The sequence below is a fragment of the Bemisia tabaci genome, chromosome 7 (assembly GCF_918797505.1).
Source record: "Bemisia tabaci chromosome 7, PGI_BMITA_v3".
NCBI classification, from domain to species: Eukaryota; Metazoa; Arthropoda; class Insecta; order Hemiptera; family Aleyrodidae; genus Bemisia; species Bemisia tabaci.
In genome coordinates this window covers 36,387,870-36,402,979 of record NC_092799.1, presented here as the reverse complement: position 1 = coordinate 36,402,979, position 15,110 = coordinate 36,387,870, and the positions used below count along the sequence as shown (strand labels likewise).

At 38.2% G+C, this 15,110-nt stretch overlaps 1 protein-coding gene across 2 annotated transcripts; it reads left to right on the top strand.

The window, feature by feature from the left end:
• Window positions 1-5,533: 5,533 nt before the first annotated feature.
• On the top strand, window positions 5,534-15,052 carry LOC109032062 (coiled-coil domain-containing protein 6). 2 transcript variants are annotated; one of them, XM_019043984.2, is made up of 8 exons: window positions 5,534-6,314; window positions 7,716-7,865; window positions 9,718-9,950; window positions 10,557-10,714; window positions 11,509-11,644; window positions 12,651-12,775; window positions 13,731-13,855; window positions 14,634-15,052. In XM_019043984.2, exons 1-8 carry the CDS (start codon window positions 6,099-6,101, stop codon window positions 14,778-14,780), a joined length of 1,290 nt encoding a protein of 429 aa, XP_018899529.1. In that variant the 5' UTR covers window positions 5,534-6,098; the 3' UTR covers window positions 14,781-15,052. The 2 variants fall into 2 exon arrangements, with proteins under 2 accessions (XP_018899529.1, XP_018899530.1); XM_019043985.2 differs by having other exon boundaries at window positions 5,535-6,314; window positions 14,637-15,052.
• The last annotated feature ends 58 nt before the right edge of the window (window positions 15,053-15,110 follow it).

Here is a 15,110-nt window from a genome sequence, read left to right as displayed (position 1 = left end):
CGACGAAATGCTCCGTTCCGTTTGTTCCGATTCGTTCCAGTCTTTGCGTGAAGTTTGAGATAAATGTCGATTTTGAAATTTGATTATTATTCGTCCAATTGTTCCCAGCCAGAGGGAGATCGGACCAATGAGAGTCGGGTATTAAAATCTTTTCATTTTTTTTGTCGTTCTTTTGTCAAAGCGCCTGGAGAGCGCGAAGCGCCCTCTGGGGGTGTTGGGCCGCTTAGCGACCAGGGGGCGTAGCCTCCTGGTAATATTATGCTACTTCATAAGCTTAAACCATCGAGACACGATTCCGTGACCAGCGCGACGAACTGACCCATATTTGGACTATCTATCCTAAAAGGAACTATGTGCAAGTGCAAAGATGGGGTGTGCTCGTGGAAGCTGGATAAGAAACGATATAGTCAGTGGATACAGTTCCTTTTGAGAAAATGGAAAAGGTGGATTTTCAATTGAATGAAAAGGAACTGAGCGCTAACTCGTGAGCCATGGGCATGTCATAGCCTTGTGGACAGGGCTCATGAGTTAAAGACCGCCTCCCCGATCGTCGTTTCTCTCATCGTTGCCGCGGACGTCACTGGCGCTTTAAAATCCCCATTCATTTTTATGGCCCGACCACTAACGAGCACACCCCATCTTTCCACTTGCACAAAGTTCCATTTAGCATAAACACGTCCAATTGGGAAATTCAATTTTTCCTACGGAAATTATTCCATTAAAAATTTGAATTAGAAAATATTGCGCACTATAGTGGATGATCAGTAATTGTGTTAATCCAGAAAATCAAAATAACGTACCTTATGAGAAGCTCGTAGCTGTCAATCCTGAAACAGAAAATGGAACGAGCATTATTATTATGCTTTGCAATGAAATGGAGGAGAGAAAGATTGAAGTGAGTTAAGTGACACAGACACTAAAAAAGCTTGCGCAGTAATCTGTCGCAGGTATTCTTGAAAATTGCGTCAAACCTTGAAAAGCGAGTTCAAAGTTGCCTATTATGAGCTTCCACTGAACTTCGCCGAACAAGCTAAGGTGGCCGGGCCGGTGGCGTCCATAACATCCTTGCCGCCGCGATTTCTTTCTCGACTATGCATCCCTTCTGCCGCGATTGCAGTCGGTGCAGCCGTCATCATTGCACGGCTACACGAACCATGGATTGCGAGAGAGGAATCGCTTCGTGAAAAAGAGATCGCAGAGGTAGGGATATTTTCGGTTGCCATCTTGCCATTCTCGGCGATGCGCGTTGAAATGGGAGCACTAAGTACGCGACATTGAACTTGTTTTATGAGGATCAATATTGCTCCAGAAAAATTCTTGTAAACGTAGTGCCTCCTGTATTTTGCAAAAAGAGCAAAAACAGAGCCAGATTTAAGTTTTTGCTGCCTCCTCTCCCTCCGAGGTATATGATGCAATATCTTAAGGTGATTCGACAGACGCCATTTTTGTGTCAGAGCGACATGTGATTTATCGCATCGATTCGTTCCATAATTTCGGCTACTTGTCATTTCTTTCGAATCTTGAGATCGCACTCCAGTTGTTATGAAACGAAAGAATTCATGTACCAAATTTGACGAAGAAATTCAAAGCAATAAAGGCGTGGTTTTTTCAGAGGAAGAATATCGCATTCGATACTGATATCGAAACTACACTCGAATGCTATATTTTCTCTCTAAAAAACCACGCCTATATTACGTTGAATTTGTTTGTCAAAATTGGTAAAGGGAGTCTTTAGTCTTCTGACAACAGAATTGAGATCTCAAAAATTCGAGAAAAATGACGAGTAACTGAAAAATAGAACCAATCGATGCGATATATCGCATGTCGTTTTGACACAAAACATGGCGTACATCGAATCACCTTTAAGGAGGACGCGACACGCACGCACGAATTGTACGTTTCGGAAACACGGCAAAAGTGTAATCTGCGTAATCTAATTGTGCATTAGTTAGAAGGATGCGCATTTGTGCAGAAAAATGTTGCAAACAAATAAGGGAGAATTATTTTCATTTAGGAAGGGGAAACGATTCTTCGAGGGATGATGATTCGTGACACGAAAAAGGCGAAAATGAAACGATCAATGGGAAACGCTAAATGAAACATGACAAAAAATCATATAATATGTCGATGCTACATTAAGAAAACACTCATTTACGTTGCTTTGTTTCAGAATTGCCGTGTCTATTTTACTTTTTTAGAGAGAAACAAGCCAACTTTATGGCCTAGATGCACACGGCGATTAATCGCCGCGATTGAAAGACGAAAACCAATGGAGAGCCTTGATTTCGATCCATTGACGTCGATGTATCGAAATCAAGGCTCTCCATTGGCTTTCGTCTTTCAATCGCGGCGATAATCGCCGTGTGTATCAAGGCTTTTAGCTGGGGTTAAGCTGCCTGTCTAGGGAACACTAACGCTGTATGACGCCCCTGGCGGTTATAACGATTTCCGAAAAGGCATGGAGTCTCCAGGATCTACTGCGCGAGCGTTGTAACACAGAGTCAAGTTTTCGCTTTTCAAGAAGGCAAGTTTTCGCGACGGCACATTCAGCCCACGACAAAATTAAATATTATACATGGGTGATACAGCCTAAGGTTCTCCTTCAATTTCGGCTGACACCGCATACATACTCCGGAGTTCGAATAGTTGCTCGCTTCCAGGGTGTCTAAGTAAACAGGCTGGTCAAAAGCAGTTGCTGTCCTCTTAGTGCATTCCCAAGAAATCCAGTACCTCCTGAAAAAGTATTCAGTATTTTAACTTTCTCGCTACCCTAGGGTAGAGAAAGTATTTTTCAGTTGGTACCTCCATTTGAAGAAATTCTCGCTCGAATCGCGCCAAAATGATACATAAAACTTCGTTAATGCACACTGGAAAAAAAGTTGCGGGATATGTGAACATACCGTCCGCGTTCCGGGCTCATAGACCGAAAGTTCCGAGTGCTGGAGCCGTAGCTTCAACAACTCAAGGTGCTAACCCTGGAACTTTTGGTCTCTGAGCCCAGAACGCGAACGGTATGTCTACATAGCCCGTAAGCACGGCTTCCACGGCCGGAGTTTTTGGTCAGTGATGGCTTGAGGAACTCCGCAGTCTAAAATCTTGCAGGCAGATACAACTCTAAGAATCAACGCGCAGGGTATTGCATACTTTCCAAGCTTTATTAAAAAACACGCGTGGCATGAAGAAAAAAGTTCCGGACCTTCTTGCGGAATTTCCACAATCCACACTTCTTCAGTACTTCCGGCACGCCCCTTAAAAAATCCAGACCAGTAGACGCACCCTGCTCACCGGGCGATAGCCCTGAAATGGTGCTATTTCCTCTGGCCGAATATACGGGAATCTTACGACCACCGCGATGAGGAAGAAGCTCGTCGCTAACTTGAACAAGCCATTAGGAGAAATTGAACATTGACTGAAATTGCGAATATTTTTATGTTAATTCCGTCCATTAAAAGGACGTTATTCTATCGCCCATTAGATTTGTACTCTATCAGATGTGATTTTTTTTGGGTGATACAGTAGTGAATAACATGTTAGACGATCAAAAGTGGCGAATTTTCGATTCAGCTCTCCCCTCCCATACCGAGGGGAACGAAGGGTTGTGAGGATTCGCACCTTCACTGCCACATGATCACACCACACACTGATAACCTGGGTCATTTTGCTTGGGGGGGGGGGGCGAAGGCCCCCCTACCACCGTAAGGTCTCTCTCGACAATTTTTTGAAATTTTAACGCTATTGGGACGGGTTTCGAGGCTTCCGTGACACAGATTATCCATCAATTTCTGCGGAAAAATTACGCTTATTTTTTAACTATTGGCATACGGTACTTTCGAACTGTCGCATTCAACACATCTAGAAAATATTTGAAATTTCAACTCCATTCGGACGGATTTTGAGGTCTCCACGATGAAAACTTTAACAGAATGAACACGGTGTTTTTACAACACAAGTGGAACGCCAATATTTCCCCTCATTTCCGCGTGATACCACATCACGTACCTACTCCGCGGAGTCCGAAAGGAGGAGTTTCCTTCAAAGCGGCGTGATACCACATCACATACCGTTGTAGTAGTAGTTCGCCTCCCCCCTCCCCCTCCCCCTAAAATAAAATAAAAAAGTCAGAAAATTGTGAAAAAATGGAACGCCAACAATTTCCTTCATTTTCGCGCGATACCACATCACGTACCCACTCCGCCGTCCGAGAGGAGAGGAGGAGTGTTCGCGGAGGATGAAAAGTTACGAATGATGATAATTTTAAGGATAATCGTGTTTTTCACCGACTATCTCCGTGCAAATAATCGTTCGGATGATATTAAATCTGAAACTTTACCTATACTTCATCGACCACCTTCGCGTCGTGACAATGATAATGCATTTTTGTTTCATCAGTGACGCCTTTCCGCGCCTACCGTATCACGCGGAGTTTAAGAATGATACAAATGAGTCAGTTGCCTTAGTCACGGAATCGTATGTTGATAGTTTAAGCTTATTAGCAAAGAGTAAATTACGTTTAAGATCTTTTCGAACACATTATTTCTTCGTTCATTATTAACGGAGATATTGCCTATCGGAAAATAAGGTGTATGACGTCTTGTACCGTGTTGCTGCATATCATGGTTTCTTTCCCCTTAATTTCATCAAGCAGTGATATTCATACAAAGAACTGGTTACTGTCTTTTTTTTCCTCGCAATCTATTTAACTTCTATAATGTTTTAAGACTGTAACTTCGTAGGTACTCTAGAGTATCGCCTTGGCTTATCTTTTCCTTTGAGAACTGATTATGAGCGCAAGCCGCCCGATTTCAGACAGAGAGACGTCTGGGCGTCTCGTCTGTTACCCTTTCCTCTAAGACCGCAAGAACCCTGCTCGCATTCACATTTTCTCTGCACGCCGCTCGGTTTTGTGAGCATGATACATTCGGTGAGGCCTGGACTATCATCTGCATGCGAACTGTGGTGTTAACTTGAATGACATGGTGTGCTGCAGACTTTTCGTTTTATTTGAGAGAGAGAGAGAGAGAGAGCTTGCACACTCTAGTTGTGGGCAGGGCCGGATTTACATTTTTAGCGCACTAGGCTAAACTTTAGGGTGGCGCCCCTAAAAGTAGGCGCTCCCGTGGAGGGGGGGTGTCCCCCAGGAGCCCCTCCCTTCCAGATCAGAAGGAGGATGTTAGGTATCAAGAAAATGTTCAAATTCACCTTTCAAAAAACACAATTTTAAACAGTTTTGAGGTACGTTTACGTTTGCAAGTTGGTTTTGGAAAATGGAAAGTAACAAAAGACTCGTTAAATTAAAAAAAAAAAAAAATTCTCAAAGATTTTGCGCCCTTCAGAATGTTGCGCCCTAGGCTACAGCCTATGTAGCCTATTGGTAAATCCGGCCCTGGTTGTGGGTCACTTGGCCTCAGCTCAGTCGTGTCAGCAAACTGCCACCGCATAGTAAAGGGGGTACTCAGAATTTAAACTTCCCGCTCTGAATCCGTACTTCCGATCTATAATCTTTGCTCCCGCCCGATCCCTACCCTATCAAAATCCAATCCAATTATGTCCAATTCCAATCCGATGTGCAGCACCGTCCCTTCGATTAAAATTTAGATAAGATTTTGGGCTTCTGTGCGTCTTTAATTATCGCTCATACTTTACTTCAGTTCGTTGTTAGTTTTAACCACATGACTTTAAAGAATTTCCGTTTATTAGTGGTAAAATAATTTAGTTTGCACTTGTGATCACATAGTAACCTAACCTTAAAAACCGAGAAGTTGCTGATCGCAGAACTGTAAATTCGGTACCTAAAATTTCGTGTTTTGTTGTAAATGATAAGAATGTCGTCTAATCACGAGCTCAGGCTCTGAACTGTGGATCTTTCTTTATTAATTTATCTTAAATTTTTAAGTTGTCACTCAAGAACTAAAGTTTTGCTCTCCCTACCAAGATTTATCTAATTATGATTGATCAGTAGCCCTGTTGCCTACCACCCTATCTATTCAGATTGTTTAAATCATTCCCTGCCAATTTCTCTTGTGGCTGTTCATTTTCCGATTCTGTTGAAGTACTAGTCCTGTTTTCTTATAATCTATTTGCTGTTAAATTCCTCAATTATGGCCGATAGCGCTAGTGAGAGTGATTCGAGCTCCATTGATGGTGGTCCTATAATGATGCCTCCATCCCCAATCACCAGAGATCAACTGCAGAAGAGGATTGAATCATTACAACAGCAAAATAGAGTGTGCAAAGTTGAGCTGGAGACGTATAAATTGAAAATTAAAGCCTTGCAGGAAGAAAACAAAAATTTGCGGCAAGCTTCAGTAACCATCGTAAGTATGGACCTCAAGACTATCTATTTTTGCAAGCATTTTTTCTCTAGTAAGTCAGTGGACTTTCAAAACGAGAAAAATAACTTGATAAAATTGTAAGTTCTCATTTTTGCACTGAAACAAAATCCTAGCTTCAAAATGTTGGGTCTACCCTCCAACTGATAAAATCTACCAATTTATGTCACAGGAACTTCATGATCTCATTTGAAAATTTCAAAATCAAAGTAACGTATTTCAATACAACCATCTTGCAAACCAATGTGCTGTTTGGTGTATGATCTGATTTTTTCCTTAAAATTCATGAATGAAATCTAGTGGTCTCTCGAAGAAAAGTGAACAACCAACTTCAAAACTGTTCAAAGATGTCGGCAAAGTGTTTGTGCATGGTAGGCATGAAAGTGACTGTTCAAGGCCATTTCTAAACACAACTACTTGATGCTAAATGATCAGCATTGTTCAATTCTGCTCGAATCAATCAGTGACTTATGTGTTTACCTATTGATTCTTAAGATTCTTTCCTACCAGACATTCACCGATCTCTATAGGTCTTTTGGACTGCTTGAGTCTGTATGATCTTAAATGCATGCATACCTTGGCACCTGAGCTGTTAATTAGACATATTTCTGCTAAATGGAACCAGAGACAGGTGGGAAAGAAGGGGTGTGCTCGTTATTTGGGGGCCGTAAGAATGAGTGGGAATTTTAAAGTGCCAGCGACATCACACGACAAGGCCCGCGTCTGCATGAACTCATGACCCCTGTTCTTATTGCTCTTTTCCTATGCCCATGGCTCATGAGTGCCGCGATGAGAGAATCACGCCCACTTTTACATTGCTTCTTGTGCAGCTTTCTAGAACACACCCCATCTTTCCCACTCGCAAAGGTTTTTTTAACAGGAATAAGTCCATTTGACAATGAGCCAGTCTGGAAGAAAGATGAGAAAACAAAATGAAAGATTTTTTTCTTGAGATCACATTGGTGCTTCGCTGAACTTGGTTACTAGATGATCATAATTGCTTTTTGTTTAGTATTAAAGAAGATTAAAACACTGCTGTTGAAAGGATTTTTTTTGTTTCTCTCTTTTTCTTCATGTACCTATGTCTGAAATAAACTACTAATTTATAGGGCTACATCTTTGAAGACAAGATGATAATATTTGCCTCGGGTCATGGTGAGCACACATAATAGCCATTTTGTAGTTAAACCCATTACTTAGGTTACTTAAATCATTAGGAATCAAATCATACAACTAAAGGAGACAAAAGTTCGAGAGAACTCAAAGAATATTCAACCCAGTCTTTTAAACTTTTGAATAAAGTTGATTAAAGTCTTAAGAAAAGCTAAACTGATCTCCGGAAGATACAGCAGTTTATAATCTTTATTCCCCTCATTGTTTTTCCAGCAAGCTAAAGCTGAACAAGAAGAAGAATATATCAGCAACACACTATTGAAAAAAATTCAAGCATTGAAAAAAGAAAAAGTGACACTTGCTCATCACTACGAGCAAGAAGAGGAGTGCCTAACCAATGATCTTTCAAGAAAGTTAACACAGGTTTGCAATAATTCTTTTCATTGTGTTTAAAATGTGTCTTTTTATTTTTATTCGATACGTCTCATTTTTATCCAGTACGTATCCATCTGGTTTCTGGTTGACCCTATCTCTTTGCTGTTCCACACTTAGTGTACGAACAAAATAATGGAACTTTGTGTGGAAAATTGGACTGCCAATTCTTTTGATTTCATCCATGTCAGTCAAAGAGACCTATTTATAAATCTAGGTTCATTATTTCCTGATTTTTTATTTCTTGATTTTTCTCAACTTCCGAGTCTTGTCTATTCTTGGAACTTGCGTTATCTTTCAAATTTCTGTTGTCAATCATGAGATTAATTCCATGAAGGACTTAAGAACTTCTTGTTACCTCTAATTTGGCAGCAAGGTTGTGCGAGAAATTCCCTTTGATGCATAATGCATATGCGCCCCTAGTGAATTGTCCATTGTTGAAAGACTGAAATATTTGCCTGTGGTTCAGAAGAGCTTTTGACCCAATTTTAATGATAGTAAGTGTAGGGTATGTAATTTACTCCCATTTTGAATTCTGAATGCTATGCTGACCCCACCCCAATTTGTCCTAACCCATGCTATTAAGGTGATTCGTCCTGGATTCTGGTATGTTCGAACTAGTGTGCAATGTATATATTAATTAAGTAAAAAATCTCAAAAGATTTTGAAGTTTTAGGCAAAAAGGATGATAGCCCCTGCTCATGAGCTTAAATAATTTTCTTCAACCAAAACTTGCAAAATTCAGAAATATAAAGGCAGGATTTTCTTTTGAAAAAACCTTGCATTCTATACAAAAGTCGATCACTGTATTGTATATACATGGTTTTCTTCTGAAAATAATCCTGCTCTCAATTCTTTGAATTTTGCTAATTTTTTTGTTGAGAATGATTATCTCTCGGCACATGTGCAGTATCGAGCAGGGGCTATTATCCTATTGTTTTGCAAATAAGTTAAAATCTGCCGTGATTTTTCCTCTATCAATACAATGTATTGCATGCCAGTTGGACTGCGCCAGAATCCGAGACAAATCACCCAAAATGCCAATCAAGAGTGTGGTAAATGTCCAATCTCGCGATCCGCAAATCATGGCAAACTAGAGGCAAATCTGGGGCCATGAAGCAATTTTCTAAAATGATCACTATTTTTCTATTCTCTCTTTCTCTGTTAGCTCTCCTCTCGATTATTCTGAAAAAGAAAGAAGTGAATTTCACATTTTCCTCAAGGCTAATTGGAAATTTTTCATTGAGGCTAAACCACCAGATTTTAAGGAACAATTGACATGTTGGACCTTTTTACACTTGTCGTGCTAGAAAATAATTTCAAAACATATTTTAATGTAAGAAGACTATATACACCTTGACCAGACTGCTGATATATCATGATGGTCAAAGAAATCAAATGAGCTGCTTAGCTGAGAAATTCTGCCGTCACTTTCATACCCCAAAGGTCCTTTCAGGGTATATTTAATTTTTTTTAAATCTAGGAGAGGTATACCTAATCCTCTAGTAAGGGCAAATGTCCATCAGTGTTGCTCAGATTGTCCTACTTAGCTGTTCTTTTACTCCCATTTAAATTTACTGAACCTTGCACTGAGTTTTAGGCTAAAACCTCCCAAAAGTCGAATAATTTAGACGGCGATCAAATAAAATTAAAATCCTGTGATTGACTTAGTAACGCTGCAGAATTGCAGCAGCAATAAATGCGCAAGTGCCTCTTAATGGAATAGTCCTTCTTTTGTCATCTCTACATAATTATTTACTGTTTTAATTTTTATGGAATCATTTTACACAATTTCTCAATTAATTAAAAAATAAGTAAGTTCGTGATACTTTGTATGTTTTAGCTGCGTCAAGAAAAGTGTCGTTTAGAACAGACCCTAGAGCAAGAGCAAGAATGTCTTGTAAACAAATTAATGCGGAAAATTGAAAAACTAGAAGCTGAGACGTTGGGCAAGCAAAAAAATTTGGAGCAACTGCGAAGAGAAAAAGTAGAATTGGAAAATACTTTAGAACAGGAACAGGAAGCTTTAGTAAACAAGCTTTGGAAACGAATGGATAAACTTGAAACAGAAAAAAGGTGAGTCATGGATTACGAGAGCTGCATTCTCTTCTACAGTTTCATACTCTAACAACAGCAGGTCAAATGTATTTGACCAAGTGAAAATCCAAGTCTAGAGAAAAACGGAAATAAGTGTGTCATTCGGCGTTTGATGTCCGCAAAAAGTTGCTTTCAAGGTGTAATTGAAGGATATTTTTCAGATAACATAGTATATCTAAGCACTGCATCACTACACTAGTGATGAAAATATTGTTTTGCATCAGTATCTTCCAGAAAAATTAAATTACATTGTATATTTAATGGATTTCCATCACTTTTCTGAAGAACCCTGGCATTTTTAAAATTTTCTGGCTTTTTCTCGAGCAGTCTTCAGCTTTTCTCCTGGCAACCCTGTAACTATAAAAGGAAATTAAACACCAAGGATAATTTTCTCACCTCAATGTTAATGGCACATGTTTAATGTTTATTAGTTTCATGAGAACCAGCGTAATTTGACAACTTTAAATGCTGTTTTCTTAAATTACAAAAACGTCGCGCAACTTTCTCATGCACGATACCATACGATACATTGATTCATCTTTTCGTACTTGAAACGTCTATTAATTTTCTTATTTTGAATTCCAGGATGTTACAAATTAAACTAGACCAACCAGTTACAGATCCTGCCCCTGTAAAGGAAATCAGTAACGGTGATACTGCCTCTAATCTTAGTCATCATATTCAAACCCTCCGATGTGAAGTTACTCAGCTCAAAAAACAACTTCAAAATGCTCAACAAGAACGTGAGTGTTAACTTTTTGTTTTGTCCGCATCATTTTTTAGCCATTCACTGATTTGACAATTTGATTGTTGCTCTTCTCTTTTAACACATTTGTGCACGAGCATTTTTTCTGCCGGACAAGCCTAGAAGTACAAATTACCAGGATGGCAACAGAAAACTCTTGATCAGGTTTTAGAAAAAAGTTGTTAGTGCTGCCTATCCGAAAATCGGATGTTATCTTCATCAGTTGCAGAAGTTTTGATGTTAGACCTTGTTATAACTTCCTCGTTTCAAAATTATTTCATACCATTGACAGACAATATAAGTAGATAACTGCATGACAGATTATAGAGTAATCTGTTGAACGACTTGAGTAACGGAGCATCAAGAAAAATGTCACAGACCCAAATTATGGCAGTGATTATGTACCATTTTCAAAAGGATTCTCAAAGGTTACCATTTTGAAAGAATATTTGTTTCTCATCACAACCTTGAAGTGAATGCCTTGCAGATTATAAATGCATGCTAAGTATCAACATTAAAACAAGTGTTACTGACACCTTGCACTTGCGGTGTGAGCAAAAATTTCAAAAATTATTTTACTTATTGATAAAAATTTTACATTTTTAGCTGGAAGTTTTCTTAACAATCCGGCTGAAATTGATTCTAAATTTTATTGCTCTAAATGAAAATGAATCCGCAGATTTTTCTGAAGGTGCTGTATTTCTTGGATTGCTTCGGTGTTAGGAATTTTTGTAGGAACTGCTAATGGATATCTGTCGGTTCTCCTGTGCTAATCCTTGAATTTCTTTCTAGATACTGAAAAAATGGAGCAGTTTGTCAAGGAAGAGCGTCAAATTAAAGAAGAGAATTTGAGACTTCATAGAAAACTGCAGCTCGAAGTGGAAAGAAGAGAAGCATTATGTAAACATTTGTCTGAATCTGAAAGCAGGTATTTAAAAAAATTAATTCTTTGACTGTACAATTACTAAATTTTATATTGAATATTTGTTTGTTTGGCAACCAATGCCCACTGTAGGGCATGTACACATAGAATCCAGCCTGGTAATGATAGGTTAACGATACCTCATTTTGTGGATTTTTATAAGAATAGAGGAAAAATTTTTAAAAGGAAAGTTAGATGGTAGCATTCCAATTTTTATTTTAATGTAAATTTTTTCAGCATCCTATTTTTATTTTTATTTTTGTTTTTTCTTCATTTTCTGACCCGAAATAGGTTTTATCACTGATCACATCGTCTAATTATCATTTTCATGAATTAACTCATCGGAAACATAAATTGATGCCTTAAGGGCCTGACACTTGAAAATTGAAAAAAAATGTTTTTTTATTTTCTGACTAATCTTAACCTCCTACTCCTCACTTTTAATTTCAGACCAAGTTTTACTTGATCTGACGAGTAGTTTTGAAGTTACGCGCGGTTTAGTGAGGGAAGGTTTACTAAATACACTACTAATTACACTAAAACTGATTTTGCTGTTTTTTTTAATTCCTCATTTCCCGAAAACTACATTTTTCAGCACTCACGTACCTTTTTCTCAGGATCTACTGAATCGATTTTCAAAAACTTTGTTTTGTTCTAATCCTTGCACTCCTGCACATTTTAACACGAGCTTTTCCAAAATTTCGAGCTGGATTTTTTTTAATTTGATTTCAACTGTCCTAATTCTTTGATTTCTAACAAAAAAATTTCAAAAATTCACCAAAATTTCAAATTTTTAAATTTTAAAAAAAGCCCGTGTTAAAATGTTCAGGAGGGTTCAAAGTTCAAAACAAAAAAAAGAGAAGTAATTTTTGTTCAGTAGATCCTGAGAAAAAGGTACAAACGTTAACATTGGGAAGATAGGGTGTCTGGCTCCCCTTAAGTTTTCAAATGATATGTCTAAATTCACTTATAATTGATTGTTGGTAATGTTTTGCTATTTGATGCTTTTCAGCTTAGAGATGGATGAAGAAAGACTCTTCAATGAAATGGCTGTATCTGGTAGCATTCGTTCTCGCACTACTTCCAGCCCAATTCCATATCCATCCCCATCCTCTTCTAGACCTTTATCCCCAGGAGGTAAGATCACACTTCTTGTTCATCTCTGCCAGCTGTTTGTTGAAATTGATGGACAAAACTATAGATAAAGAATACTTAGGGAGTATGGAGCAATCCTATTTGTTGAAATGGTTGGTTCTTTTAGACTAAGGGGGTAAATGATGGACTAACTACAGGGTCTCTCGTGAGTTGCCGTTAGTTAGTCTATTACCTACCTCCTATGTTCATTGCAACCACCCGCTTCCACCAATAGGATCCCTCTATATCCCTGTTGTCCCCTTTGTCTATAGCTTTGTCTATCAATTTCAACAATCGGTCTGCTGAGTTTCACATGAAGGTCACGACTGATAAATTAAAGTAGTCCATTGGTCAGTTTGGCTTTGGTCAGAAAAATGATGTGTATAAGGTGATAAAATAAAACTCAGAAATCAATGAAAGTTGCAAAAGTTTCACAAATAGTTAGTCAGGGATTTATCAGGATGAATTGACTAATTTTATTAAAAAAATTGTAAGGAGTAAAGCCGAATTTTGGGTGAGTAGGGTAGTCGAAGGCAATGGTCCCCATTTTTTATCAGTATTTTGTGTTAATGAGCATCAAAGACAGGTCAAATTTATCAGCTACCATCGTTTGGCAGATGGTTGACTGGACTCTACTCAAACAACGACTGAAGTCAATTTTTCCTGCCACAAGAATTGAATTTTCCAGAATTCTTTGCGCTTGAAATTTCCAAAATTTATGAAAAAATTGTCCAAAGTGGCAAACAGCTTATAGCTGACCATAGTTACTTTGATGATGACCTTTTTTGTGGTAATATAGCATCTGATCAATGATCAACCAGTTCTTTTAGTCTTTTACCTGTAATGATGGTATATTCTGTTATAGTACCGTGCAACCAAAGTGCCAACAATCAACGTATTATGTGTAATTATTTTATTTTACCTCTCAATTTTTCAACCCTTGAATTTTTTATTTCAGCTGGAAACACAGCACCTCGTGATGGAGCAAGTTTGACAGTCAACCCTCAACGTTGCTACGCCTGTAGTCAAATTATTCCAGCTCATTTTTCTCTTTCTGATACTTCACCTCCTCTCTCCTTTACGGTGAGTGGAAATAACCAACGTCAACAGTTTTAAAGTTTTATCACCAAGTGCTTTTATAATGTCCGCATAATTTTTTCTCTCAATTTTTTTTAAAATTTCACTGCCGTGTTGATAGACATACTGGCATAATATGAGGAAGATCAGTCCAAAAATAATTTTTTCCTTAATTTGACAGTTTTGTCCAAAATTAGCGGAAGTGCAGTTAACATTTTCTTCCATTTTTTGTTAAGTAACTGAAGGACATAGTGCATTAAAACATTTTATGATGTGCTTTGCATTGCATCAAGAATAGCTTGGAACAAAATAGAATGCGCTTACAGTAAGTCAAGTTTTGGCAGTGCTGGTTACAGGATATTTTGCATGCAGCCGCTGAACATGCAAAAGGGACTTCTGTCAGATTTTCTCGTTCAATGTGTAGGAACGTTTTTTAAAATTTATTTTTCATTTTTGGAACACATCAATAGTGAAACTACAGAATAGGTATATGTATCTTAGTTTGCAACATTGCAGACTTTTTCATATACTACATTTTCTACTTGCAAGACTATTAATCGTCATTTCTCGAAAACTTGGATGATTTTCCCTCTTCATAAGAATATTCTGTGAAAATGTCAAGCCATGTTGTTGGTCCAGCGTCCTTTTAAATAATAAAATAGGCGTGGAGATTTCGAAACACCATAACCGACATACAAATCGCAGTTTCATTGTCGATGTGCATATTTTATTTCGCACATATTTCTTTCTCATGTGAAACCATTAATGTCAAACTTTTTTCCAGCAGATGCATCCAAGGCCTGGTCAGCGTAATTCCGAAAGATTTGTTAAACCAGCTATTCCTATGTCAGTTGGTGGCGCCACTCCACCCCCTCCATGCACAGGCTCACCCAGCAACCCCGGCTCTCCCATGGATATCAGTAAATTTTAAGATAGGTTGCGTTTAATTCTGTTTGTGTCATGATCACATCTTCTTGGTGTTAATTTGATGTTATTCTAAGAATATCTAACTGTCTTTCAAAGTGAAAAAACGAAAAAATGGTAATATAAGGATAACACTCTTTACATATTCTCCACCTCTACTGTGAACATTAGAAGTACTTGTTAAGGCTGTTTCATTTTCTTTCTCTCTTTTTTTTATCTCTGCATTGTAATTTTCTTTGTTATTTTCCTCCTTGAATAAATTGAAGTTTAAACATTACAGTTCATGTTCTCTTCGGTTTTTTTGGCATTATGAAACACTGGTGTGCAAAAACCTCCA